Here is a 27262-nt window from a genome sequence, read left to right as displayed (position 1 = left end):
ATTGTGTTCTATTGCTATAAAAACGTGAAACCTATCAAAAGAAAGATTAGAGTGTCTTCTTTTACCAGGAAAAAAATGTCTATTTTCCGTTTTGCAGCAATTAGCATTAGAATATAGCCAAGTTTCATCATTAGTCACAAATCTGTTGAAAAGTGTGGGGAAAAGAGCTTATTGCAATTGGTTGATCTCTTATACTCTGCTGCCACCTGCTGGCCGTTTTTGTAATCACGACCATTGCTTCAACTGTTCTCTTCAGTTCAGACGGCAGGGGTGGCAAACTGCGGTCCTCGAGGGCCGGTGTCCTGCAGGTTTTGCAGATTTCCCTACTCGAAGTGCAGCTGATTCCAATTAACAGGCTCGTTATCAGGTTTCTGCAGAGCTTGCTGATGAGCTGATCATGAATCAGCTGTGTTGAAGAAGGGAAATATCCAAAACCAGCAGGACTGCGGCCCTCGAGGACCGGATCTCTCAGAGGCTGCATCAAAGCCTTCTGTATGCTCTAGCACAGGGGTGTCAAGCCAAAGATACATTTTGTTGAACAAACGTGCTGCATACGACACACATTCAACTACTGGTAACACAAACGTATATGACATGGATTAACATCCGATAACTTCATTAACTGTGCCACACAATGCATTCTGGGAACAACATATATGCAAAACAGATAACTATAACACATCCGGAACTCATATGTGCCAAGTGTTGCATAAAAAACAAAAAAATAAAAAACATAAAAATACGTCTTTGGGACACTAGTAATATTTAAAATAGAACATCGATACGTTTTCGAGAGCAAATGAGTACGATCAAGACTAACCACAAAAAATGTTGCAAACAGAGACAAGAAATGAGTAGAAGCCAAGTTTTTTTTTTAATTAAGAATTGAGTCACTTGAGGACACTGGCCAGACAACACAGTGCATTATACACCTGTACTTTCAAATAATAATAATAAAAAAAAAAGATAAACAAATGACATAGAAAATAAATCCCAAATTCATGTACAGTACACATACATACAAAAAAAAAAAAAAAAAAGTTACAATCACTCCACACATTGTCTTGTTTAGCAGGGACTTTGGAATGTGTTCACCTGGACGCATGAAACCAAACATGAGCAACGAGATCAGCGGTCATCAAGTGACAAAAGTGCTTTCGAGATGTGAATGGCAACATTATGTGGCATTTGCGTGGCGCCCTACACACGCGTTGTGTCCAGTAACAACGGAGCAGACCGCAGTATCCCACTGCTTACGTTTACGTGACGTCAGGCCGGTCGCTTTCAGCAAAACTTGACGGCAAAGATTGTGCAAAAAACACGTGATTGAAGGGGACGCGCATTGTCCCAGCATCATTGAGGAGTGTGTGACAACGTTTAGGTGCTCGATGGCTCTTTTTGGATGCTTGCAATCTATCAAGAGGGAGTGAACATGATTTGTGTTTTTATATAAAACTGAAAAAGTGTTTGTGCTGTTACAGAATGTTCACGATGCAAAGTCGCTTGCCCAAATGCCCCCATCCGACCCCTACCCTGTCCCATAAAGAAAAAAAAATATATATATATATTCAAACAAAAAAAAACATGATACTAGCATTGAGGAGCGTATCAAAGCAAGGCATTTGTAAGCCTCTATTGTAATGAAACAACATATTTTCTCCCAAAAACTATCTCTCTGTCATAGTAAAACATACAAATATAACATCTTATCATTACTTACATGATATACATTCCATCTAACAATGTGGTAAGCAGCTTTTAAAGTTCAACAAGAACCATTTGTATGTAAAATATTTGTCCTATGGCGACGCTTGTGTGACTTCCATCAATGATTGATGACACCAAAAAGACGACATATTACAAGAACCAAATATCAACATCTTGGATTGTACTAGCTGGCTCTTCAGCATGCGGGGAATTGTGCAGTGGTCCCTCAAGTTAACCGTTTCCTGACAGGAAATGATTCAAAACCTCTCCCAAAATGGAGTTGTGGTCTCGAACCAAGTCACACTCACATGTAGATGAAAGGGCTGTACAAGTATAAGCAGAGCAGCTGGGTGCGGGTTTTTTTTTTTTTTCTTTCTCCCATCTTGTTTGTATTTTGGACATTCTCTATAAAAAAAAAAAAAAAGGCACCATGCATGATGATCAACCCGGACAGAGAGAGAACCAAAAGAAGACAAAATTCCTCAGCAGCAGATTTCCCCCTCCAACTCTCCGAGTCAAAGGTTAAGGCCTCTGTTTTTGACAGATCTGTTCCAGAAGGCAACCTTGGAGAGAGAGGCGCGTGTTAAAAAGGAATAAAATGTCATGTTTAACTCATTCACTCGCCGCCATTTTCACATTTCGCAATCCTGTTCGCTCCCGGCTGTTTTAATGGATTTTGACGGATTTTGCAAGGCCCACAGAATATTGTGTTCTATTGCTACAAAAGCATGGAACCCATCAAAAGAATAATTAAAGTCTCTTCTTTCATCAGGAAAAAAAAGTATGTTTCTATCTGTTTCCGTTTTGTAGCAATTAGCATTAGAAGAGAGCTAAGTTTCATCAGTTTTCACAAATCTATTCAAAATTGTAAGTAATTGAGCTTTTTTTTTCTAGATGACCCTGGTTGATCTCCTTTGCTCTGCTGCCACCTGCTGGCCGTTTGTGTAATAACTACCATTTCTGCAACCGTTCTTTGCAGTTGAGAGGCTGCATCAAAGCCTTCTGTATGCTCTAGCATAAAAAAACAACAACAACAAAAACACGTATAAATACGTCCTTTGGATACTTAAAACAAAAACAAACAAACATATTTAAACGTTATTGGGAGCAAATGAGTTAAAAAGAGAAAAAAGAACACATTCCCTCACCTCTTCTTCCTTAGCTGTCATTCACATACTGACTCAAACGCTTCTTCGACTTGAGCTCTTTCAGCCACCGGGGCGATTCCTCCTCACTGACAAAAAAAAAAAAAAAAACGATAGACAAGTCAAAGAGGTGCGATCAAAACATGTTCCTCAAAGCCGGCATTTGCTTACCCATTTTCTTTGCCGCCAGCTGGGGGAAGCACACGAGCGGCCCGAGGCAGGAAGGGCGATTTGGGGGAGCGAGAAGGAAGGGAAGGCGAAGGCGCGTCACTTTGATTGTCAGAGTCGCTCCTCTTCTTCAATTGGACCTGGCAGCAGAAATTGAACATATAACTGGAGAACATTCGATCAGACGAGGCTGATGGTGAATCCTTTTTAGTGGATTTCCCCTCCGTGCACTTAGTGGAATATTGACCTTTAAAGCTTGAGAGTCCACCCCAGGGAACAAAGCAACCCTTTGTGGCTGAGAAGCAGAAGTTGCGGCGGCGTCCGCTCCTCCGGCCTGCTCCTCAGAGTCGACTTCATCCATCTTGCGCTCAAGCTTCTCCTCTGTTACAGAAACACAATGCAAGCCCATTTGTGAGTAGAATGACATTCCATCATCATCAAATTTTTTTCCGTGCAAAACGTATGTTAACTCTTTGACCGCCAAAAACGTTTAATAACGTTTCATAAAATCACGATGTATGCCGCCGTAAACGTTAAGTGACGTCAACTACTTTTTTTTTTTTATATATATATCATTTCCCAAAATATTGTTGTCAAGGGGGCGTTTAGCAATTTAAGGCAAATATATCCATTTTCCGAACCTCACCAGGGTTGCATCAAACTTGAGAATTTGTAGTTGCACTCAGTAGCATTAGAAGTAACAAGTTTCAGCCAGATCCACCCAGTAGGTCCTGAGAAACGGCGTTCAATTTCCAATCATCTTTAAAATTGCATTATAGTTTCATATATTATGTCAAAATGTGCTTCATTGTGTTCCTTTTGGAAAAAAAACAAAACATTACAGTCCCTTTAAAAAAATAAATTTATGCTAATTAGGGCTTTTATATGAGCATCTTCATAAGAAATAAGTTGTAGAGCTGTCAAAGGATTACATTTTTTAATCAGATCAATCACATTTGATTAATCACGATTAATTTAAAAGGCTTTTTATCAACATTTTTTTGCCTGCTAAATTTGACAAGCACTTATGTGTTAATTCTTGAAACATTTAATGTAATGAGGACGTCTTCAACATGTTTTGATCCACTGCACGCTCTCATCCTTGTCTTTTTCTAATCATTTAATCACTTGCATCATTTAAAATGAAAAAAAAAAAACAGACCCCAGTAGTTTGACACGAACAAATATTCTGGTTGAAGTAGCCAGACGTTCCATTTTTTTTTCCAGATGCTCATTTTTGCAAAATCCAGTCATGTTGTTATACATACAGGTTTGAGTTCAAAGATTATGCTGTACTTAGCTTTAGCTTTTTTTTTTTTTTTTTTTTTATAAGTGACTGGCAACTCAAGTCAATATGTTCTATCCATCGATTTAAAGTAAAGTAAACAAAGACAAACCCGTGGAGTCTCTGTAGAGCCAATCGTCAGAGGTGGCCCCATCTTGAGTCGTGTTTTGACGGGCAGCCCTGGACGGCCGTGTCCTGGGCGCACGCTTCTTTCCTAGTTGGACTCTGGACCGGAGGACGCCCGTGTCTAACAGAGTGGTCGGGGCCTTGGACACACAGATACAAAGAAAACACGTGTCAGACTCAGCACGTGCGTTAACGTCGCCGTGATTTCCATATTGGGGAACTTGGCACATTTACACTTACGTCAGGGAACGAGAGCGGTTCGTTCTCGGATTTAGAAGGCGGATGCAGGCCGTCAACGCTGTCGCGTTCACCTGGTGCGTGTGAAGGAGTTGCGTTCCTTGGCGAAGGGCTGAGGTTGCTTTCTGAACTGGGTGTAGCAGGAGTTAGGCTAGGAAAGGAGAGAAAAAAAATAAACTTGAGCCTGATGTAGGAGATTGATCATCTATTTACACATTGAAGAGATATGTATTACGAAAGAATTGTTTCATGTCGCACGTCAGGAAAGAATCTATTGTCAAACAAATCAAAGTGAATTCTGTAATATACTTTTATGACCACAAGAGGTCAGTAATGGTCAGTATTTGGAAGACAATGGGAGCAATCGTTGCTGTATTATTAGCAAGACCAGTATAGACAGAAATCTTGTGAGTTTTTATTGTTTTAATACATTTTCAAGATTTCTTCTAATTGACTTGACAATTGTGTGCAACTTTTCAACCAAGTTCTGACCTCCTCGATAAAATACATCCGAAGGGGATCCCATTGTTCGCAAATAATGTTTAACGACATACAAAGGTCTGACAGTATTTTATTTATTTTTTTAATTAAAATGTTTAAAGAAGGCTTCTCACACAGTTGGTCTTTACATATCTTCAATTTGATTGTTACACCTACATTCAGACATCAATCAGTTGCTTGCATAATTAGTGTGACATCTAACTTATTAAAGACAGAAATCGCTATTGTTTTGGCTCCGGCAAAGTCATATTTCATTGAGAGTATAAGGGCATTTTTTAAATTGTCCTGGAATGGTCCATTGCATGAGATGTCCAATTAGCATCTCCCTCACAATTTTGACAAACTTTCCAATTTCTTTGACCGACAGTTAGTCTTATTTGGAGTTATTTCTGACATGGCCACAAATGATGAAAAGCCATATTGCTCACGAGTTCTTTTTTACATGCCTGGGCTTGCACACGTCAATACATATTCTACCTTCGGAATTCAGACACACTCACCGCACCTAAGCTGGGAATGAACACGGAAACAACTTTTTTTTTTTATATATATATCAACAAGTTTTTGTTTTTTTACCCCCTTTCAAACTGTGCATAGCAGCAAACTGTATTTTATTGTCTGGAAATATTTTCAGTGGGGCAATTTGAAACAAAAGTCAATTTAAACTATCAAAAAAAAAAACATTAAAAAAAGGCTTGAAGAGCCCTTTTGTATCTTCATTTAGCTTAGCTAACATTTTAGCATACTACATAATCATACAGTAGGTGCATGGCTGTGCGTTCATGATCTTGAACCAGCGAATGAGGAATGAAAAATAATGAAGCCACCGCAAAAAGAAAAACGTTGAAATGGTAAACTTTAATAAATGTTGATTCATGTTCTCGTCAGTTACAGAAAAATATTTTAGATGATTCACTTGTTGTTGATTATAATCCTCAAGTGGGATTTAAAGTACTTTAGCTAAGGAAATTGATTTTTTTTCCTTCAAATGCACCCTTATTAGTACTTGTAGATGAGAAATATGTTAAACATCTTTTATCTGTCAGAAAAATTATGCCCTTAACATCTTAAGGAGGATTATTATCTAACAAGTGAATCAAGAGCATTAATCAACATCTAATACAGTTTACAATTTTAACCGTTTCCCCTTCATTTTAGTTTGAGCACTTCCAAAACTTACAGTAGTAAAAAGAACATTGTACATACTGCGAGTTGGCGGGTTTAAGCTTACAAACGCACAACCGTACTTTATTATGCTGCTTGCTAAAATGCTACCAGCTCAAGCAACAAGTGATTTTTTTTTTTTTTAATTCAACACCTTATGTTTTTGACATATGGAATTGTTTGAAATTGCACCACTGAAAATATTTAGAGACAATAATATACAGATTGCTGCTGTGCACAATGTGAATTTAAGGAATAATAACTTTTAATCCTGAAACCCTGGATTATTTATACAAGTAAGCGCCTGCGGTGTTGTAATTAGTTTGTGTCCTGTTAGCTTAATTGCACATTACAACGTAATTTAATTTTATGTCATTACACAATTTTGCCTCATGTACTCTCATTGCCAGTTATGACACACCATCATAAATTGCGTGTATTGCACGCATGTTGACAATAAAGATGATGCGAGTGATTTGATCAATAATCGTCCCATGCAAGATGCCGTCGTGCGTTTACCTATCATCCGTTCGTAGTCCTGTCTCCCACGTCCCGTACTGACTATCCGTCTCACCCACTGGAGTTTCAGAGTCCTTTCTCTTATCCTCACCTTGCTTCTGTTGCTCCTGCGGGTGAGAGAGAGAGAGAGAGAGAGAGTGAGGAACAGAATCTGAATAGCGAGAAAGAAAACCTCTACATATTTAAAACTAGCCGGTCTAAGGTTGAACGGAAAACTGCAATTAATGACAACAAAGCCTTTATTAAAGCTGGGCATACGTTCTTGCAATGTCTAGCTCAAAGAGTACAGTATACAAGTTACAGTGCTAGTTAAGTATAGCAAACGTACATCATAACTCTTTAGCTCAGGGGTGTCCAAACTTTTTCTTCTGAGGGCCACATACAGAAAAATAGAAAGCTGCAAGGGCCACTTTGATTTTTTTTTTTAATTTTGTTATTTATTAACACATTAATTGCCAGACCAGCAAAAAAAATGCATCATTTGACGACTTTTTCCGTCAATGGCAGTGAATGAGTTAAACATGGTAAAAATCAATGAAGCAATTATAAATTGTTGATATAATGTACAGTTACTTATTGAAAACTGCTAACAGTCACAAGACAAGACAAATAGTGACCCCTGTGTGCCACTATAATGGATACGCCTCTCCATTGAGCAGCAGCTGATCCCAACTTGACATTCTGAACAATCGGTCGTCAACTGATCACACTTAACAACCATTAATGTGATGTTTTCACAATTTTTTTCCATTAATAATTAACCATTACTTAATGTGATGTGTTCACAAATTGGACGTTGACACGAAGAAACAAGTGGATGAAACTATTTTTATTTCTGGAACTGAATTATTAGCTGCAAATTTGTGTCTTTGCGTAGCTATAAATGTTTAATAAACCCTCTTTTTTTTTTTTTTTTTTAAACAGCATTGAAAAATTATTTTTAGTATTTGCCGCCAAAAAATGTATGGTGGGCCGCAAATGGCCCCTGGGCCGTAGTTTGGACACACCTGCTATAGCTAGCTAAGATCTCACAATGCAACTTTTTTTTTTTTTTTTTTTTTAAATCTGCATCGTAAAAATAATGAAAGGCAAAGCGTCTGGTTTATGGAGGCAGAACCAGAGCAGGGACAAAGATAAATATGGTTGGGTGACTGAGCGAGTGTGTGTCTGCCATCTAGTGAACCATGGTTCTTTTAATGAGGCTGGTACAGAGGACATACTGTCTCAGAACCACACAGAGCCAACAGAGGCGTGTCTGCACATCAACTGATAAAACTGCCCTATATAAGGAAACTACAATAGGAAATCCGTCTGTCCTCAAATGCTGCCTGAAGGGCTGGATAGGGAAACATGATACACCTGCCTCTGTAATTACCACCCTGTACTCCCAATACTGGGAGTGGGAGCGAAGCAGTACTACTGAGCAGTGATGTGTAGAGAAAATGCAAAAGCGCAACATAAAAAAAAAATGGAGAAAGAATTCTGGAAGAAAAGTGTGAAGTGGTTGATAGAAAAAAATAAATAAATAAAAATAACAATCCTTGTGTTGGGCTAAAACATTTCCCCCCTGCCAAGGTTTTATATCTTAGCATCGTTAAAATACAGTAAATACTTTATCCCTAACAGGCATTTAAAAAAAAAAAAAAAAAAAAAGCCATGGGTGAAAAACCGTCACGGAACAATTGCGATGACCAGTTATGTGAAACTCTTATAATTATCACTTCTTACTCAAAAGCTTCCTGAGGTGGTTAACATCCTCCTGGTTTAGTCTTCACCGTAAAATGCATTTTGACCTACTTTCAAGGGCAGAAACATGTTTATGGTCAGACATGGTTGTACAACACACTTTACGTTGGAAGGCTTCACAAGTGACTCAAGAGGCCCAGTATAGGCGTATCATTGCAAGTGGACCATGTAATTGCTAGCCTCACTTCCAGATGGAGACTTTGGAATGATTTCATCACCCTCCTTTTGCCTTTCTAGCACTGCTATCACCGTTGTCAAAATGCCAAAGAAAATCTTAATTCCAGGCTTTGTTGATTATAAAAAACATTCCTGTCCTATACGCAAGTCTGAGTCACCGTATAAAGACACACCCAGAAAACAGTATGCAAGAGGCTGAGTGCTTTTACTAAAAATGTCACTGCAACTATTTCACTGCATCAACACACATTTGGAGGAGAAAAAATGTGAAAGCCCAAACCAAATTTATATCTTACTAGTTATTATTCCGCGGTAGTTTACGACTTTTCTTGTTTCACTGAATATATTTTAAAATTGAATCTTGAGTGCCACAGCCGCAGGAACAAATTGTGTGAAACTTGAACTACAATAAACTGTCAATTTCCTGTTGATAAGATTACATGTAAATTCAGAATACTGTACACTAGTTGCAAAATATTTAATTGTCTAACAGTGAACATATTTGCTGAACACGCATGGAAATGTGCTTATTAAATAAAGAATGGCCACAGGTCTGCTGCTTGAACTGATTTATAGCTGTCAGAAGGCGGGCTTTCTTTCTGTTTTATAACATTAGCAATCGCCATCTTCCCCTTGAGGACAAAAAGGGTGTGCCAGGGAAACAACACAAAGAGCGGATAAATGGAAGGATGAAGGTGAGCGAGCCGATCGTTGAAAAGGCTCAACTACAGTTTACAAGGGGGAAGTGGTTCAATAGAAAACGTGGTGGAAATTTTAACTTGATAAAGCACCGATTAAAAGGAAAGTCAATCCCCAACATTTTCGCTACCATAACATGTTTGTGGAATATGAATAATCCACCCGTTTTGATACATCTCAGGGGAGAGGCCATTTTGCCACTTGCTGTCAATGGAATGACATCACAGTCGCTAAAGGTTCAAGTAACGTCCAATCACGGCTCAGTTTGCGAACGTCACATGACAAAACCTAGAAAACAGGTGACAAACTGCTTGAAAAATGGTCATTTTACATGCTCCTGTTTTGGTTCTGAATCTAGAGATGAGATTTGGTTACTTTTCATTGCAGGGGCTGATATTTTCTGGCGAGTTAAAGGGTCTTGAGCACCCCCTAGTCTTGTAAAATCGTAAACTATCTGCCATGTAGAAAACTGCTCACAAAGAAGTTTTTATTCATTTATTTGTATTTATTATTTATTAATTAATTTATTTATTTATTTTGGGGGTGGGGGTGGGGGTGGGGTAACACTATTATAAACAATATGGAAATGGTTTGACTTTTTTTTTTTTTTTTTGAATCACAATAATAATGACAATAAAGAACGAGATGTGTTGGCAATAAAATGGCAGTGCTATGTTATGTAGTTAGTTACCGAATAAGCTAACAGCTAGCCTAGCTCGTTCTACTTTTTCTTATACTGTACTCTGCTTTCTTTATATATATTTTTGGGCAAACTGGGTGTCCTCCTGTGCCACCATGCTGCTCACAGGTCAGTCCGGGGCGGGTACTACATCAGGCTAAGGAGACATGACAGATGACTGTTAAGTGTGTGGTGTAATAAGTAGGTAACACACTATAAAAGCAATAAGAAAACATGTGTGGGCTTCTCATGTTAATTATGTGTGTACCGGATTTAACAGTTCTGCAGTAAACACTGACTTCAATCTTTTTTTTTTTTTTTTCGGTCAAATAATGTTGAAAAACAAAGCAAATTGGAAAAGCCGCCATAAAATACAACCACCTCTGTAAGACCAAAATGTGCACTTAAAGGCACAAATACTTTCTTATCTTTAGCTGTTATGACTCATCAAGCATTGTGCAGCAAACAGGTGTTACCTAAAGATAGGAGCGAGTCTACTTACTGCAATGTACCCATACATGGCTTTCTAAATCTTTCATATTCATCCATAGAGCAGATCTCGTCACAAGGGTACAGACATTTGTCAATCTTACAAGAAACACTGTGGCCTAAAAGTATTGACGCGTTTCGCAATTACACCTACATGAACGCGAATGTTGAGCCGCTATAGAACAGCTTGCAGTCTTTGGAAAATTTTGCACAAGATTTTGGACACAATAATTATTGAATTAGAAAGGGTCTTTACCCCAAACGGTTTCCACAAAGAATTGCCCAAATGCCCTTGATAACACACAAAATTAAGGTATGAGTCAACCACTTATTATTTCAGAGTTCTAAAAAAATAAAAAAAAAATAAAATCAGAATAGTTCTACCAAAACAAGACGATTTCTGACTCATTTGGAAGATACAGTTCGGCATTCAAATACATTTTTTAAATGACCATAATAAATAAATAAGGAAAATAGTGGACACAAAGGATAAAGCTGGAAATTTAAAAAAATGAGGGACGGAGAGTTAGTGTGAGGTGTGCAACGGGTAAACAATACACGTTCGTTTCTGTGTAAAAAAAAAAAAAAAAAAAAAACAGATTTCAGGATGGTCTCTTACAGCAGTGGGGGTGTTGGGTGCGGTGCGTCTGCGTAAGGACAGACGTTGCTGGCTGCGCAATGAGAACCTGCGAATTGACTCCCTGCTGCGGGAAGCCAGCGAACGCAGGGAGCTGGTTCTGTTGAAGTGTCCGGCCCTGACCTCTCCTCCTTCTCTCTCCACCGAATTGGAAAAAAAGCCGAGTGCCCCATGAAAGGAGCGACGGACATTTCCTACCCATCCGGACACTTGAGAATGCGCCACTGACAGCTTGTCCCCGAGATACTCCATCACAGCCCGATCCGCACAAAACCAGTTTGGTCACGATGGGCTGAGCTGTGACACCTTGCTATCACGGCAGCAAGGAATCATTAAGCGCAGGCTGGCAGGAACTTTGTCCTATTCGGCGCTGTTGGCTGCTGGGTCAATACTGCAGCAGTGCGGAACCAAACTGCCCATGTGGTCTGATATACTAGTGATGCTTATAGTTTATACCACAAGCCAGTCTGACTGTAACAGGAGCAAGGCTCTCTTTGGTTTCACTTGTTAATGTCTTCTCTGCAGTGCAGTCCCAGAGGAGCCACAAGGGCTACGTTTCAGCTCATCACTGTCAAGACTTTCAGGCTCTCAGCCAGTGAATTGTGACATTTCTAATGTCTATTTTGACGCACACAAGATATGCTTGCTATGAGCCAATTGCCTGGACATGTAAATGTGATGCAATACTGCTCTACAGCAAATATTTACTTTTGCTTAGTGCGCCACTAAATAGTGTGCTGTTTACCAACAGGCTCTGCCATGTTTCTTTGCCTCCGAGTGCAGAAACAACTATTCATACATGTCATGACAAAAGTTTCTAGACTCACGATAAGATGACACAGCTAACAAAAACGAGTAATTATTAGATTTCTAAAAGCTCTGGCCAAATCAGCAGGTGTACACTCATCTGTCCAGATTCCGGCTTCAAACTGTCGCCAAACAAACACTTCGACCAGGTTTTCTTCCTGGATAAAGCCAAGGTTAAAAAGGTTGAAAAATCCAGCAACGGTTAACCTCCCATGGCAACTAGCCGGTTGCTATCCTGGCAAAAAGAAGAAACGGTAAATGACAAAATAGTTGCAAAAGGAAAGCTGCTGTGGTAATCTGTATTCCAACAAGAAATCCAAAGAGCAAGCGAGAGATGCGATAGCAAAGTCAAATCCAGAGTAGGGAGGAGGGGGGGAAGAAAAAAAAAAGGGACTGTTCTCTCCTTGCTTGAATCTGCAGGTACAGACAGGTAGGAGAAAATGCGTCAGCGCTGCTCCTTTCTGTATTCAGGACATTAGGACTCACTGTCAAGGAAAAACTGGGTGGAGAGAGGGAGTGTAGAATCGGAGAGCACGAGAGCAAGAATGGGAGGTCCCTGATTCTAAACAAGAGGGAGAGGGGAGGATAACGTTCTGCGGTGCTGTCGCTCAGGCCTGTTTTGATTGCGGTGCGAGAACATTTATAGCCACAAAAGAAGAGATATGGAAGCAAATACAAAAGGGCTGCCAAAGAGGGTTAACTGAAATGATAAATGTGAATAATAAATCAGATAGTGATGACGGGTGTGTGGTCAAGCTTGGCGTGGAAAAAAAAATAGCTTGATGAGACATACAGAGAATAAAACGGGCAGCTATGAGTTTTATGGGATTATCAACCAATTAGCAGTGCTGCCATAAGAAAGAATCAAACACTTTTTAACTTTTAATGTGGTGTACAAGAAACTCCAAATTAAAAATACTCCATATACACATTTCCCACATCATGTTAGTGTTAGAGGAGCTAAAATGCTGCATCACTGTCCAAATACGCCCTCTGCAGGAAATCTTTGTAACATACCAGGAAGCGGCACTTCCAGGAAAGCAACAGAGTAATTAATTATTCTCTATTGTGAACAGCTAAAAAGTCCATATTTCTCACATATTCTGAAAATGTAAAATATGTGCCAGTTTTGTAGGGCTCACCTTCATATAAAATGGTGTTAACATTACTTTGGTAAATGTGGTCAAGATACAGTATATGAATGACTGTTTTGCTAAATGTGAAGAAAAGGTCATCAGCACTTCATTTCTGTAGCAAATAGAAAACCTAAATGTTATTTTGTCTTTCCTGCATTTATATTTGAAATAACCAAATGTATGTACACGAACATTTACTGCAACAAGCTGCTCTGCATTGTCTCTCTAACAACCATCCGACCAGTTGTGACTCACAAGCTGCTCATCAATTCCACTCTTCTGATGATGTCATTCAATGCACAGCGGGAGCCAAGCCGGAACCCAACCAAAGATCATAAACATGATCAGTAGCCAAAAGACAAACTGTTCTTCAATTATATTTTCGGACATGTAGAGAACGGCCTCCTAGAAAATGTATAGCTGGTGCAGTATTACTTACCCGCCAGGAGTAGTGAGGATTCAAGCAACATGACCATAAGTACAAATTGTACAACAAAGCGCTCAGTCCCGTGCCCATCTCTGCTCTGCTCAGCCCCACTCACCAGCTTCCCTTCGAGTAACACCAATGATGTCAGCGCACAGCCATCACCTCATCTGTGTGACTGCGAGGGCCCTCCCCCAGCAAAGGGTTTTTATGCCAACATCTATTTCCATTGCTCATACATATTATTTGCCCCCCCCAAAAAACGAGACCAATTTGTGCATTTTGATTAACTTTACAGGTACTAGACAGGAAATACAATTAATTAATAAAATAAAATAATAAAATAATATAAAAGTGGCAAAACACCAGTTTCAGCAGGCACAGAACAGACAAGTGTGCATTTATGGAACATAAAAATAATAAAGGAAAAGATTTTTACATCTTAAACCATGAAGCATGAAGGGATGAGGTCATCTACCTACGCCCTATCATGTGTGGGCGAGTGATGTCACGTATGCGCCAAGTCATATTTTCAGCACTGAGATTTCATGTGAACACGCGAAGGAAGTATATAGTTAGTTAATTATAAATATGTCAGGTCAAAAATGATTGACTGACTAACTTTGTATTAACTTTATTTTTATGTTAAGTGGAGTTGTTACTACAAACTTAACCACCAGTCAACCACTAGATGGTGGTAGTGACCATGAACTTTCAGTGCAAAATTGTGTCATAACTGGTCAACTGTTCCTAACCGAGTTCAAGCACTCAACCCCACCATGTTCATATGCACGTTCACCAAACCCTTTTTTTCCCCCATACATAGATATGTATGTGGATCCATATCGTACATATTTGTCCAAGAACTTTGTTTTTTTTTTGCTTGACATATTATGAAAGTATTAAAACATTAAGGGAAAAAAAATCATACAATGTACGATTACAGCTTACAGTCACAAGTCAACTACTGAGCGCACCAAATTCCCTGCAGCAGATAGGTGAAGCAATGTAGCGTGGTCATCTGCAGCCAATGATGGCCAAGCAAGTCAGTAATGTCACTACAGTTGGTTTGGTATTTACAAAGGTAACGACGGGGCAACTGAAGAGAAACATCCTTTGCATGGCACACTTGACTTGCAGGCCATCTCATGTCACAGCTTTCCTTGAGCCATACTAACAGGCTTCTGACGACGTGCAAACAATTTGCTTAATCCAATCTTGAATTGCAGGCAAGAAAAGGCCACCGTTTGACAGACAACATGGGATAAGATGGATGGAGGAGGCCTTTTGATACAATGCCTCAAACATCGAGCCATCCATTAATCACCAATTATCATCCCAGGTGCATTCAGCTGCCAATATGACTAAGCATGTCCTCCCTGGAATATGCTTTGACCTTGCATGATCTCAACCTGTTTTATCACCATCTTAGAGAAACTATTCTTTCCTCAGGGTTGTACTTTAAGCATGTTTGCATTAAGAATTTCCTGAAACATGAAATAAACACATCTTGTAGCTGCTGTAATCAAACTTACCCAGCTGTGGTGGTCCTGCTCCCTGTGGGCGCTACGACTGCGTATTCTTGAAAGACTTTTCTCAAGAGCAACACCAGATGGAGCCGATCGACGTGACATACTGCGAGAACGCATCCTGGTCAGCTCCTTGCAATACAAAAGGATCAAAGAAAATTGAGCTGAAGCAATATGATTCAGGGTTCACCAATTCCGGTCCTCGAGGTCCCGAGTCCTGCAGGTTTTAGATGTTTCCGCCTACCAACACACCTGATACTAAAGATCAGAATCGTTATCAGGCATGCTGATGACCTGATTATATGAATCAGGTGTGTTAATGGGCGGAAACATCCAAAACATCAAGGGACTGGAATTGGCGAACCCTGCAAATAGATGGAGATTTTTCTGTCCTGAGAACTTTTTTTTTCTTTACCTGGTAGCACTAAAAAATATATATATATAACCCTTGATTAATGGATTTTAACTAAAGAGCCTCATGCTACTGACAGTCTTGTCACATCTGACCAATAAAATTGCAGAACACGTCACAGTGGACCAATTAAACTGTCCAAGGTCGCCCTCATACTTAAAGAGGAAGTCAACCTTAAACATTTCTTGACAATAATATGGTTACATGTAACCTCACTAGTCTTAATATGTCATTCTGATTAATATTACATTAGTGAAATGAGTTATGCAGCAAAATCCAGTCATTTTTATCAATCTCAGGGGGCGGCCATTTTCCCATTTGTTGTCGACTGAAGATGACATCACAGTTGCTCAGTGCTCAGGCAATGACTGATCACAGCTCACCTGTTTTCTGAAGCTAAGCTGTGATTGGTTGTTACCGGAAACCCGAGCAACTATGATGTCAATTTGGAATGCAAGTGGCAAAATGGCCGCTTTCTGATATTGCTAAAAACTGCTGGATTTTGCTGCTTAACTCATATTCTTATAATGCAATATTAACCAGAATACCAGATTGAGACTGTCTAGAACAGAAGTGTCAAACTCATATTAGCTCAGCGGCCGCATGGAGGAAAATATATTAAAACCAAGTGGGCCGGATCTGTAAAATAATGGTATATAACTTAAAAACCACTGCTGTCAATTATACGCAGATTTTCACTATTTGCAAGCCAGCCCGAAATTACGGAGCTCAACTGTAACCATATTGTTCCAAAAAATAACATGAATGCAAATGGACCACAGCAACACATTGCCTGTATGAGTTCTGGCCGTGTTAAATCTATGTTTTGTATATATATATATTGTTCCCAGAATGCATTGTGGCACAGTTAATGAAATTATACGGACACTAATCCTTGTCATATATATTTGTGTTACTAGTTATTGAATATGTGTCGTATTTAACATGTCGGCCTATGATTTTATTTATTTATTGATTGATTTTTTAAGTCAGGCCAAGAGAGCGAGACCAAGCCGTTCTGGAACCTGTAATTGAAAAGCACCTTACGTGTGTAGTAGCGTGTAGATGTAAAAGATGGCCACAGTGACTGTTTTATTTCTACAAACATTTTCAAATAATAAATAGCAACAATCTACAAAACATTTACATAATGTCATTAAATCTGATATTTTACAAATCCCTCCGATTTACCTGCGATCCCTGGGATCTCCTACGGTTCCGGATGTCCTCCTGGATGTCTTGGGATTTTAGTTGTCTAGGCAACCAGACCTGATCAACAGGAGCCCTGCTGAATGTTGCCTCTTTTTGGACAAAAGGGTCCAAGTAAAGTGGCTCGCCTGCCCTATGGCGCCAATGGCTCTGTGGTGGCAGGGAATGTTCGTCGTGCCGGAAAAGCAGTTGTTCTGGGCTGACTTTGGTTGTGTGTTTTCTAGGCTCATGAAGAGGTTTGTTGTGAGACATCTCAGTTGACTGTAGCTCCCGTGGGTCACGGCTGGATATTGTCCACACTGGACTAGCTAAATCAACTGAGTTCTGTGGCGGTATCTTCCAGGTAATATCTCTTTCGGGTCCAGGCCGTGATACATTTCCAAAGTTGGAGTCTACTTCTTGAATACTGGAAACGGGCAGTATGTTTGGATTTGAGAATGGCTGGGACTGCGATGTGAAAGAGTCCACATCAAGAATGGAAGGTTTGTAGGGCTCTTCGACTCTGGGAGAGGGCTCCTTCCATCTTAGCGCAGGGTCAATGTGTTCAGTGGTGGCAGTTCTAAGCAAAGAGTCCACATCCACCACTTTGGGCCGCAACTGATCGACCCTCATTCTCTCCTGTTCCTCTTTCCTTTGTTTGTCCTTTAGTCTGTGTCGCTCCGCTTCTTGAAGTCTGGCAATCTGTCTCATTTTCTCCGCCTCGGCCTTTTCCATCTTCTCTCTCTCTGCCTCCCATCTCAGCCTTTCACTCTGTGAGGTCTGCTGTATTAGCTTTTGGTTCTGTCTTTCGGCGTGGAGTTGTTTCTCCCTTTGCAAGTCTCTCAGTCTGTCCAGGTCTTGAAACTTTTCTCTCTCTAACTCTTCCTCATACTCCCTCTCCAGTTGTCGTTTTCCCCTTTCTTTATCAAAACCTTTCAGTCTTAGCAGTTCCTGTTCTGATGCCATTAATTTAGTTTTCTCGGCATTCTCTCTGTACCTCTGCTGTTCAAGCTCATAAAGATACCGCTCAATTTCTTTCTGCTTCTGTTTTTGGTCCAAGAGCTTTCTTTCTACTTTCTCTTTAACTCTCCCCAGTTCCTCCATTCTCTTATTCCGTTGCATTTCCAAAAGAAGTGCCTCCTTATCTAGCTCTGTCTGTCTCTCTTCCTCCTTCTGTCTTTGTCTTTCCCATTCACGCTGCCTCTCTTGATCCAGTTCTCGCTGCTTATGAAATCCTCGCTGTCGCTCGTTTTCCTGCTCCATCAGCTGCACCTGTTCTTGCTGTGATTCGAGTTCTTGCAATTCTTGTTTTCTTTCCATTTCCTGCTCCTTCAATCTCACCTTTTCTTGCTGTTGCGCAAGTTCTCGCTGTCTCTCCATTTCTTGCTCCCTCTGTCTCAGTTGTTGTTGCTGCTTTTTAATTTCTTGTTGTCTCTCCAACTCTTGCTCCCTCAACCTCACCTGTCCTTGATGATGTTCAAGTTCTTGCTCTCTCTCCATTTCTTGTTCCCTTTGCCTCAGTCGTTCTTGCTGCCTCTTAAGTTCTCGTCGTCTCTCCGTTTCCTGCTCCTTCAGTCTCACCTTTTCCTGCTGTTGCGCAAGTTCTCGTTGTCGCTCCATATCTCGCTCCCTTTGCTGCCTCTCAAGTTCACGCAGTCTCTCCATTTTCTCCTCCCGAAGTCTCATTTGCTCTTGCTGTTGAAGTTCTTGTCTCTCCATTTCTTGTTCCCTTTGCCTCAGTCGTTCTTGCTGCCTCTTAAGTTCTCGTCGTCTCTCCAGTTCCTGCTCCCTCAGCCTCAGCTGTTCTTGCTGCCGCTCACGATCTCGCTGTCTGTCCATTTCTTGCTCCCTCTGTCTCAGCTGCTCTTGTTGCCTCTCAAGTTCTCGCCGTCTCTCCTTTTCATGCTCTTTCTGCCTCTCAAGTTGTTGCTGTCTCTCCATTTCCTGCTCCTTCAGTCTCATGTGTTCTTGCAGCCTCTCTTCCTGCTCCCTCAGCCTCATCAGTTCCTGTTGTCTCTCAACTTCTCGCTGCCGCTCCTCTTCCTGCTCCCTCAGCCTCATTAATTCTTGCTGTCTCTCCATTTCACGTTGCCTGTCAAGCTCTTTCTGTTGCTCCTTTTCCTGCTCTTTCAGCCTTCTCAATTCTTCCTGTCTTTCCTTTTCCTGCTCCTTCAGCCTCATCAGTTCTTGCAGTCGCTCAAGTTCTCGCTCTCGCTCCTTTTCCTGCTCTCGCATCCTCATCTGTTCTAGCTGCCTTTCCATTTCCTGCTCCTTTTTTCTCATCAGTGCTCGTTGCCTCTCCAGTTCCTGCTCTCTTTGCCTTTGCAGGTTTTGTCTCTCCTTTTCTTGTTCCCTCTGCCTATGGATTTCTTGCTGTCTCTGCTTTTCCAAGTCTTTTTGCCTTTCTAGCTCTCTTTGCCTCTCCACATCCTGCCTCCTCTGCATCTCCTGCTCTTGCTTGAAATGCAACTCCCTTTGCTTTTCAATTTCTTTCATATTTTCATACTCTAGTCCTTGGGGATTATGGTTTTGAATCTCACTCTGTTTTTGTTTCTCCCTTTCAAATGTCTTACGTCTTTCAAAATCTCTTTGCAACTCCCTTTCTTTCATTTGTGAAAACTGAAAAATGGCTTGTCTCTCAATTTCCATTTGTCTCTGTTTGTCCCTATCAATAATTTTCATTTGGCCATTTTGCCTTTCATCCTCTTTTGTTTGCTCTGGTTTTACAACTTCTGTCATTTTCTCTGACGTCAGCACATCCAGTGCTGATACCACCTGTCTGGCTGTAATGTGGCTCATCCTGCTTACATCCTCATATTTCTCTTGATTTTCCCCCAAAGTTGCATTTAATGACAGATTCCTCTTAATAGCAGCTACCTTACCTTGAGAGCTTTCCTGTCCAGAATCTATATCATCGTAAGGCACTGCTGACTCTAAAACATTCGATCCAGTATCCGACTCCTGTATTTGTCCGGTCAAGGCAAAATAGGTTGCCTTGGGTTTTGGCTTCTCGTCTATCTGAAGTGTTTTCATGCGTTTAGGAGCTGCAGCTATTTCCTCATGGTCGGCTTCTCTCACTCTGTCTTTGTCCTTACTCAAATCCATTTCTGTTCCCTTTTGTGATTGCTTTAGAGTAGCATTTTCCACATCAGCTTCTTGAGACACATCTGTACTAGGCCACTTCTGCAAGGATCCTATTCGCAAGTATTGGGGCTGTTGCTCCGTTGCCATTGTTGAAGGTGGTTCTCCTTTTGTCTCCATCGGCGGTCTATTACCTTCTGAGCGTCTGGAGCGTAAGGTCATGGCTTTATCTTCCCGCTGAGCAGATGGAATGCTCTCACTCACCACCCTGCTCTCACTCATTGCTTGCACCGTCTCCATGGCATGGTTCACTCGCTGGGGACTTGGAGATATCGAATCTTTATAGATGACAGTCAACAGAGTTCCTTCGACCTCATTGTTTCCCTTTCTCCATGATGGGTTACAGAGTAAGTCATTGCCATTGGTCACACTGGATCTCTCCACTATATTGTCAAAAAAGGATGCTCGTATTGTCTGCACTTCAACACTGGGACCAATTTGATTACTAGTAGTACTCGGCACATGTTCTGCCTCTGGACTTTCTGTCACTGAGCTGATCGTTTTGAGGTGATGTTGGAATTCCACAGCCGTCTTTCCACTGGGGTTGACTTCATCAATCTAAAAAAAATTAAAAAAAAAAAAAACATATGTTATCAGGTAAAGTGGAGAAAAAAACAACCTACACATGCCTGTTCAAATGCCAGGTTTTTGTGATATAAAAAAAAAAATTGAAACCAAGATAAATTATTACAAAGCTATTAATGTGGCCTAAAACACAAAGAACACAATTGAACCCCCCAAAAAAAAATTAGTGATGACATAAAAATAAACAACTAAGATATGTCAACTAAGATGTTTAAGGCCCCAGATTCAGCTGAAGAAAAACACTGTCACTGTCATCACTGTTGGTATGGTGGTGATGAGCATTCCTGAGCTTTCCCCAAACACATGTAAAAACATGTTACGGTCCCAATGAAACCACTCCCTTTAAGATTTTACGATAAATATCTTCTTTCTTTTTTTCAAACAGTGGAAAAGATAAAGCAGCAGAGGAACACTTCCCTTATTCTATTCTACCCTCATATAGCAGTGGGTGTGGTATGGCAGTTGCGCTCAAAACCAGTGTTGATATTTTCACACATCCCTGCTAGAACATTGACAAACAGCACCATGGCTGAGTAATGCTGCTGTGTTAGGGTTCTGAGCTTACAGGAGTCCCGCAACAGTCAAAGTTCACACATTATTGATAAAGTTAAATCATTACATTGTACTACTTATACTAATACATGAAAAGCTGTTTTCCAAAAACAACACTGACCTTTTTTGATTGTATTGTGAACATTCTCATTTACGCAGACTTTAAAAAATAACCATACTGTTAAAACAATTATTTGACTCAGTCTGAACATCAGGGCTGCTCGATTATGGAAAAAATAATAATAATGATTATTTTGGCAATAATTGAAATCACGATTATTCAAACCATTATTTAGTTTTTGGGACAAAGCAAGAAAATGTTTAAGCATTTAAAGAGGCAATTGCTTCATATTTAAGTGGGAAAATATATTGATAATCAGGGACATGAGACAAGTCAAAAGATAAAGCAGAGGATTAATTTCAACGCTCTACAAGCCGCTCGTTTTAATTTCTAAAAACTGTCATTAAGACCAATTTAAAAAAAAAAAAAAAAAAAAACACTATAATGATCTAAGTTCCTTTTGGAGCAAATAGAATATACACTATAACATATATTTATAATAATACATGTTCATTTATTTATTTATTTATTTATGTTGGAAAAAACTTTACGCTGGAGTTCAGCTTGTGCACTGTGTAGTAGAACGATCCTTTATTTTTTGCTACAAAAAAAGAAAATGGTTACACATTTAAAAATATTAAGACCAATTAAAAAAAAATAGAAACATCATACAGTAGTTTATTCAAGTAGTTTTTTTTTTTTTTTTGACTGCATCGGCAACCATGGCAAATGTTACTGGATGATTTTGCTGTTCTGTTCACTTTGCTATTTCTTTGTTATGTGAATTTTCTTCTTTTATTTTCACTCACACAGAGTGAGTGTGTGAGTGAGTGATTGAAAAAAAAATACACGCGTGCTGTCACTTATTATTGCTCACTTGCTGTTATCTACTGAGAACTTTAAATGTTATTCTCTCTTGTAACAGCAAATAATTGACAACGCCCAACACAAACTCTTGAAAAAAAAATCTGTACATCTCTTACCACCTCTTGAGGAACTTTGCTGATCTCATGATATTCTGCAGCCTCACTGAGTGAAACATTGTCCAAGTCAAACAACCTCTCAGATGAAAACCTGACAAACAAAATCAGACATCAAAAGTGGAAATCATGGACAAATATGTACATGAAAATGAAACTAATTCATTGCAGATCTTACTTTTTTGTGAGATCAGCGGACAGGTTGCGAGGTTTAAACGCAGGTTTCATGACGGGACTCTGACTTGAAGTTATATCCTCGGTTAGCTGCTTGATGAGCTGTTTGACCCCCACCTGTGGTTCACTTTCACGGACTGTCTGCTCTGGAGGAAGAAGAGCTGACGTTTGGCCAGACGACACGGTCTCAGGAGTGGAAGAGGAATCAAGCAGGAGATTAATTCGTGACTTGATGCTAGTAGCCCCTCGCTGATCCTCATTCGTCTCTTTTACACTTTTTTTTTCTGAAATGTCATTGCTCTGATCGTCCGAGTTGGATTTTTTGTGGATGCCAGTATTCTGTCCCGAGGTACTGTTTTTCTCCTGCTGTGTCTTCTGTGGAAGTGCTTTCTCTTTTGGAGTGCTTTCTTTAACATCGGCTCTGGCCGCTTTACGGTGCAATGACAGACCAATAGACTCGAACTTGGACGTGAGATCAGATGAAAGAGGTTTTCCGCCAGCCAAGCGTGGAGCAGGAACCGGTATGTCTGGATTGTTAAGAAAAACAGCGGACACGGGTCTGGGTCTGGAGCCCCGGGGTTGGGGTCGGGGTGGTACAACTGTCACCGATTGATTTTGTTCATCCTCTTTCTCAATCTGATGAAGAAATCCCAATGACTTGGCTCGAGCGATGGACGCCCCACCCTGAATGGGTGTCATCTTGGGTTTCTTTCTCTCTGCTGGCAAAGGAGGCGTTTTTTTGCTGGTGTCCACAGAGTCAAAAGGAGGGGCTGGTTTAAACGGATGGACAACAGGCTTGGTCGTTTGCCCAGTATTCAACTTAGTGGATGTTCTAAATGAGGTTGAGGCAGGACGAATGGAACTGGTTGACACAGGCCTTGGCTTAACAATGGCATCTGGTTGCTGTGGTTCTGAACTGTTGGGAGGTTCTGGTTTATATCCAGCGGTGTTAGTGGATTCTGGTCTAGGTTTGATTTGCGGCTTTGGGGCAAGTATAGGCTTGATAGAGTTCTTTTTCTCCGCAGCAAAGGGTTTTGGAGTCAGCCGAGGTTTGGGGCCAGGGACAGGTTTTTGAGGTTCAGGAGTGATGATATGCAATGGAGTGATTGATGGACTTGTGTTGCTTGAGTCAGTCAGAGGACTCAAGTGAGGTCTTCCTGCCGTCATTGTCCGACCAACATCACCACTCTGCACCTCCACCTGTGCAGCCATTCTCTTAACAGCACCTATGAACACAAACATTATTCTCAATGGCCGAGCAAAATAATACAACGAAACGGTGATATGACAAGATTTCCCCAAAATAACAGTCCGTCAAAATGCTGAGTCTGGTCGGAATGGCTACTTCAACCTGAGTACAATAAACAAGGAATTTTGACAAATTGGATGACGGGCTCAGGAGAAATCAGTTTTTTGTGTGGGGGAACATTTGTTAAAAAAAAGTGTTAAAATTAGACTAAACCAGTACAACTTGATTACATAACAAGATATCTCTTCTCAACCATTTAGTTTGTTACTCGTCAACAGCTCAGACTGGCTGAAACGATTCAGTTAAAAATATTCACCAAGATGAAATTCCAATGAGTCCTAAGAGGATGCATCAAAATGATTACTGTGACGTATCAAACAGCGTCACTTGCCTGACAAACTCGACTTAAATGGCACAAATGGAACATTCATTTGTCAACGTATTTGTTTTGGAGAACGTTAGAAGTGCTCATTCATTGTTTTTTTAAATTCCAAAAAAAGATGACGGCCACTTGTCCTTTTGCAACATAAAATGTGCACAAAATTAATTTTATCTGGCCACTACTGTGGACTTTGCGTAGGGAGTGTCTTCGGTGGCAGCAGGGGGAAAAAAAAGAAAAGGAAAAAAAAAAAGAGATACTATTTACTCTAGGTAATAAATCACTCCAGAGCAATAAAGCACAGGTGTACACAAGTGAATAAGGACTAGAGCTAATAATCACTAGTAGATCATGACTTTCTACCTTCCGATTTTTCTCACAGCAAGAAAATGTTTTCATTAATAATTGTGCTTTTCAATGCTAACTTCATACGGACATTTCACTGAGTATTAAAAATATAACCACTGTTCATTAACAAATGTGCAAATGTTTAGAAAGCAAGTTTCAACCATTAAATAGTATGTAGCATGTATAAATTGATGACAAACCATCTGTAAATATTGAATTTGTTATTTTATAGAGCCACAAACAACAGGGTGCGATTGTCAAGGTAAAAGGAGATTGACCTGACTGTTGCAGTTATATTTTTCTGTTGGTAGCGAATACAAAGGGAAAACAGGAGAGACCGTCGTTGTTAGTCTCATACAGTTTCATGATAATCAAAAAGGGGCATCTTTCAATTTTGTCACGAGGATTCAAGATGGTGATCACACATACTTTTACAACTTTCTCCATGATGTATTGGGAGATATTGAACAGCCTGCTGGGAATGTTATCTACAACACTAATGTAAAAAAATAAAATAATTATAAACTTGCCTTTTGATCAGCTGCTTGACGTTTGACGCAACTTAGGCATTCACTTGCAAGTCGACATTTGGAACAATAGCCAAACTATTTGCAGACTTTCGGCAACTCATCAAAACCACAGGCATTACCAATGCGTGACGTGACTGAATAGATCAGACGTGTTTGGTCGCGTTGCTCAGTGTGTGGCTGACTTGAGCTCCAATCAGAGTTTTGGTCAGAAATGTTAGACCTCTGGGAAAAAAAAAAAAAAAAAAAAAGTGCAACGGAACACTTCTGGAGGTCTGAGAAACTCCGACTATCTGTGGTCACATTTTATTCATTTAAGTACCGGTATAAACCCTCCCCCTAATAACTCAGTCTTAATATTCAAGATGTTAGATGAAATGCAAAGGCGATTGACATCTCATGAAGCCTTTTTTTTTTTTTTTACAATCTTACATGTCACACCTCTTGCCTTAATTTTACTGCTTAATTTTGTGCATGATTGAAAACAATTCAAGTGAATTGTTGCTTCTTTGTGCAATAATGGCTGTAGCAGGAAAAGAGAAGACAAAGAGGAAAATCAGATTCCAGACAACGGTGACCTTATTTTCACTTTCCCCCCGATCCAAATTCTTGACAGCGATACACAGAATCAATTACAATAATCGTCTCCATTTGTTGTTTTCACTGGAGACAAGCATGTCCCTGTTTGACCTTTAAAAGTACTGCATCCCTCTTTGAATTGGATAATGTGCTCCAAATGTTTCAGTGTGGAAAAATATCACTATAAATGTTGCTATCCTGGGGGGAAACCCCCCCCCAGATAAATCATGACAGGGCAGGGAGTAAATTCAACAATATTTTACCTGGGCAGATGTCAACCGTATGCTGGTGACCTCTGGCTTTTGTTATAAGCCAGCAGTGATGTCATATCACACAGGAGGAAGGTGTTGAAGCAGCCTAAGAGCCACACATAACCCCAAGATTTTATCTGAGCGCACAAACGCGACGAACTGCTGTTCTTCAGGCTGCGGTAGATAAATCACAGCAGAACAATTCGATTATTTCAATTTCAAAACAATGCCTCTTTTCATGTTCGCACACCTGCATACAAACACAATAGTATTTACATGGACAAGACTTGAGCTGTAAGTCACACCCACACATTTGTGCACACGTCCAGTCAAAAAACAACAACAAACTACACAAATGAAAAAAGTAACCAAATGCTTATTTTGTACATGGAGACTCTGCTCATCTGTCATCTTTAAGAACCACTACATAATTTCTGAATATCGATTAACTCTGAGCTCCTTCCTTGTCCTTGATATATCAATTAATTTACAACACTTCAGACAGACAGGAAACACTTCAGCCACAGTGGAATGCAAAACATTTATTTGTAGGTTGGTCTAGCAACAAGTCCGTGATTTCTCTGAGCAAGATGTAGAGCTTATTCAAAAGCATTTTTTTAATGTGTAATAATAAAGAAGTCATATGCTGTATTCTCTTAGTTATCCAAGGAGAACACATTAGTGTCGAATTACCCAACATTACATCCCCCCCCCCAAAACAAACAAACAAAAAAACAAAAACAAAACTTGTCTTTCCAGGGTTATCATACTCCTTGAATAACAAGCATAATACCGACAGTGATTTATAAAGTAATTACTTTATCAGCATAAAGTCCAACGATGGGACACCTGATTAACCTTTTTGCTTTAACACCTGAACGTCTTCAAAAAAATGATCACTGAACAAACAATCGCTATCAGTCCAACATTAGCAGCATGTATTAGAAGTTGATGCTCTAAGTATGTAGAAAATGTGCATCAAGTGCTAAATCTCCCTGTGTGAGCTAATAGAGCCCCGACATCCATTACAGATTAGCAAAAGTCTGTTGCTGGCCTGCTCCAAAGACCATTTAAAGTAACGCAGATATGGAATACATGTTTAAAAAGTACTGTACGACAACAGTAAAAATAAAGTTTAGATTACGCGGCCAAGCAAACGCAAAGTGAGCCAGCGAAGGCAACCTCAATACAAGTGAACTAATCAAAATGGAAACACTGACTGAACCTGTCTTTCGCCGTTTGATGCGAAACTCGCGGAACTTACCTAACGAAGTCCGTACTTCATCGTGCCAAGCCCAAACTTCTTTACAAACGGGCTACATCGTTGTAGAATGTACAAGTTAGTAGGAAAAATTGGAATTGTAACAAAGGGGGTTTTAGCTACTTACCAGTTTCACTTTGCTAGCCGAGAAGCTGCTATCCTGTCTCAGGTTGCGGTGTTGTTGACAGGCAGGACGAGACAGCGCTGGACGATTCGACTGGCTGGGGAGCGAAATTACATTACAAAGTGCTTCCGATTGGTATTTCCAAATTAAAAGTTTTACCAGAACAATGATGACAAAGCGCAGCGACTTCCTCTCAATATCAACGCGACGCTGTATTTATTACGGTTAGTTACTGACACCAGACATTACTCAGTTATTAAGGCACGTACACAGCGT

The 27262-nt window shown here is 40.1% G+C and overlaps 1 protein-coding gene across 4 annotated transcripts; it reads right to left on the bottom strand.

The window, feature by feature from the left end:
- Positions 1–855: 855 nt before the first annotated feature.
- On the bottom strand, positions 856–27114 carry LOC144019141 (uncharacterized). Of its 4 annotated transcripts, XM_077521986.1 has the most exons (14): positions 26990–27082; positions 26866–26917; positions 25614–25775; positions 22273–23494; positions 22098–22188; positions 16779–20474; positions 15182–15307; positions 6853–6959; positions 4672–4819; positions 4418–4571; positions 3268–3401; positions 3024–3160; positions 2856–2941; positions 856–2270 (listed from the first exon to the last, which is right to left on the bottom strand). In XM_077521986.1, the coding sequence occupies exons 4-13, from the start codon at positions 23478–23480 to the stop codon at positions 2866–2868; spliced, it is 5877 nt and encodes a 1958-aa protein (XP_077378112.1). In that variant the 5' UTR covers positions 23481–23494; positions 25614–25775; positions 26866–26917; positions 26990–27082; the 3' UTR covers positions 856–2270; positions 2856–2865. The 4 variants fall into 4 exon arrangements, with proteins under 4 accessions (XP_077378112.1, XP_077378115.1, XP_077378113.1 ...); XM_077521989.1 differs by lacking the exon at positions 25614–25775 and having other exon boundaries at positions 26990–27114; XM_077521987.1 differs by lacking the exon at positions 26866–26917 and having other exon boundaries at positions 26990–27055.
- Positions 27115–27262: the final 148 nt, after the last annotated feature.

Source organism: Festucalex cinctus, chromosome 5 (assembly GCF_051991245.1).
Source record: "Festucalex cinctus isolate MCC-2025b chromosome 5, RoL_Fcin_1.0, whole genome shotgun sequence".
Lineage (NCBI taxonomy): Eukaryota > Metazoa > Chordata > Actinopteri > Syngnathiformes > Syngnathidae > Festucalex > Festucalex cinctus.
This window is presented reverse-complemented; position numbering and strand designations above follow the sequence as displayed.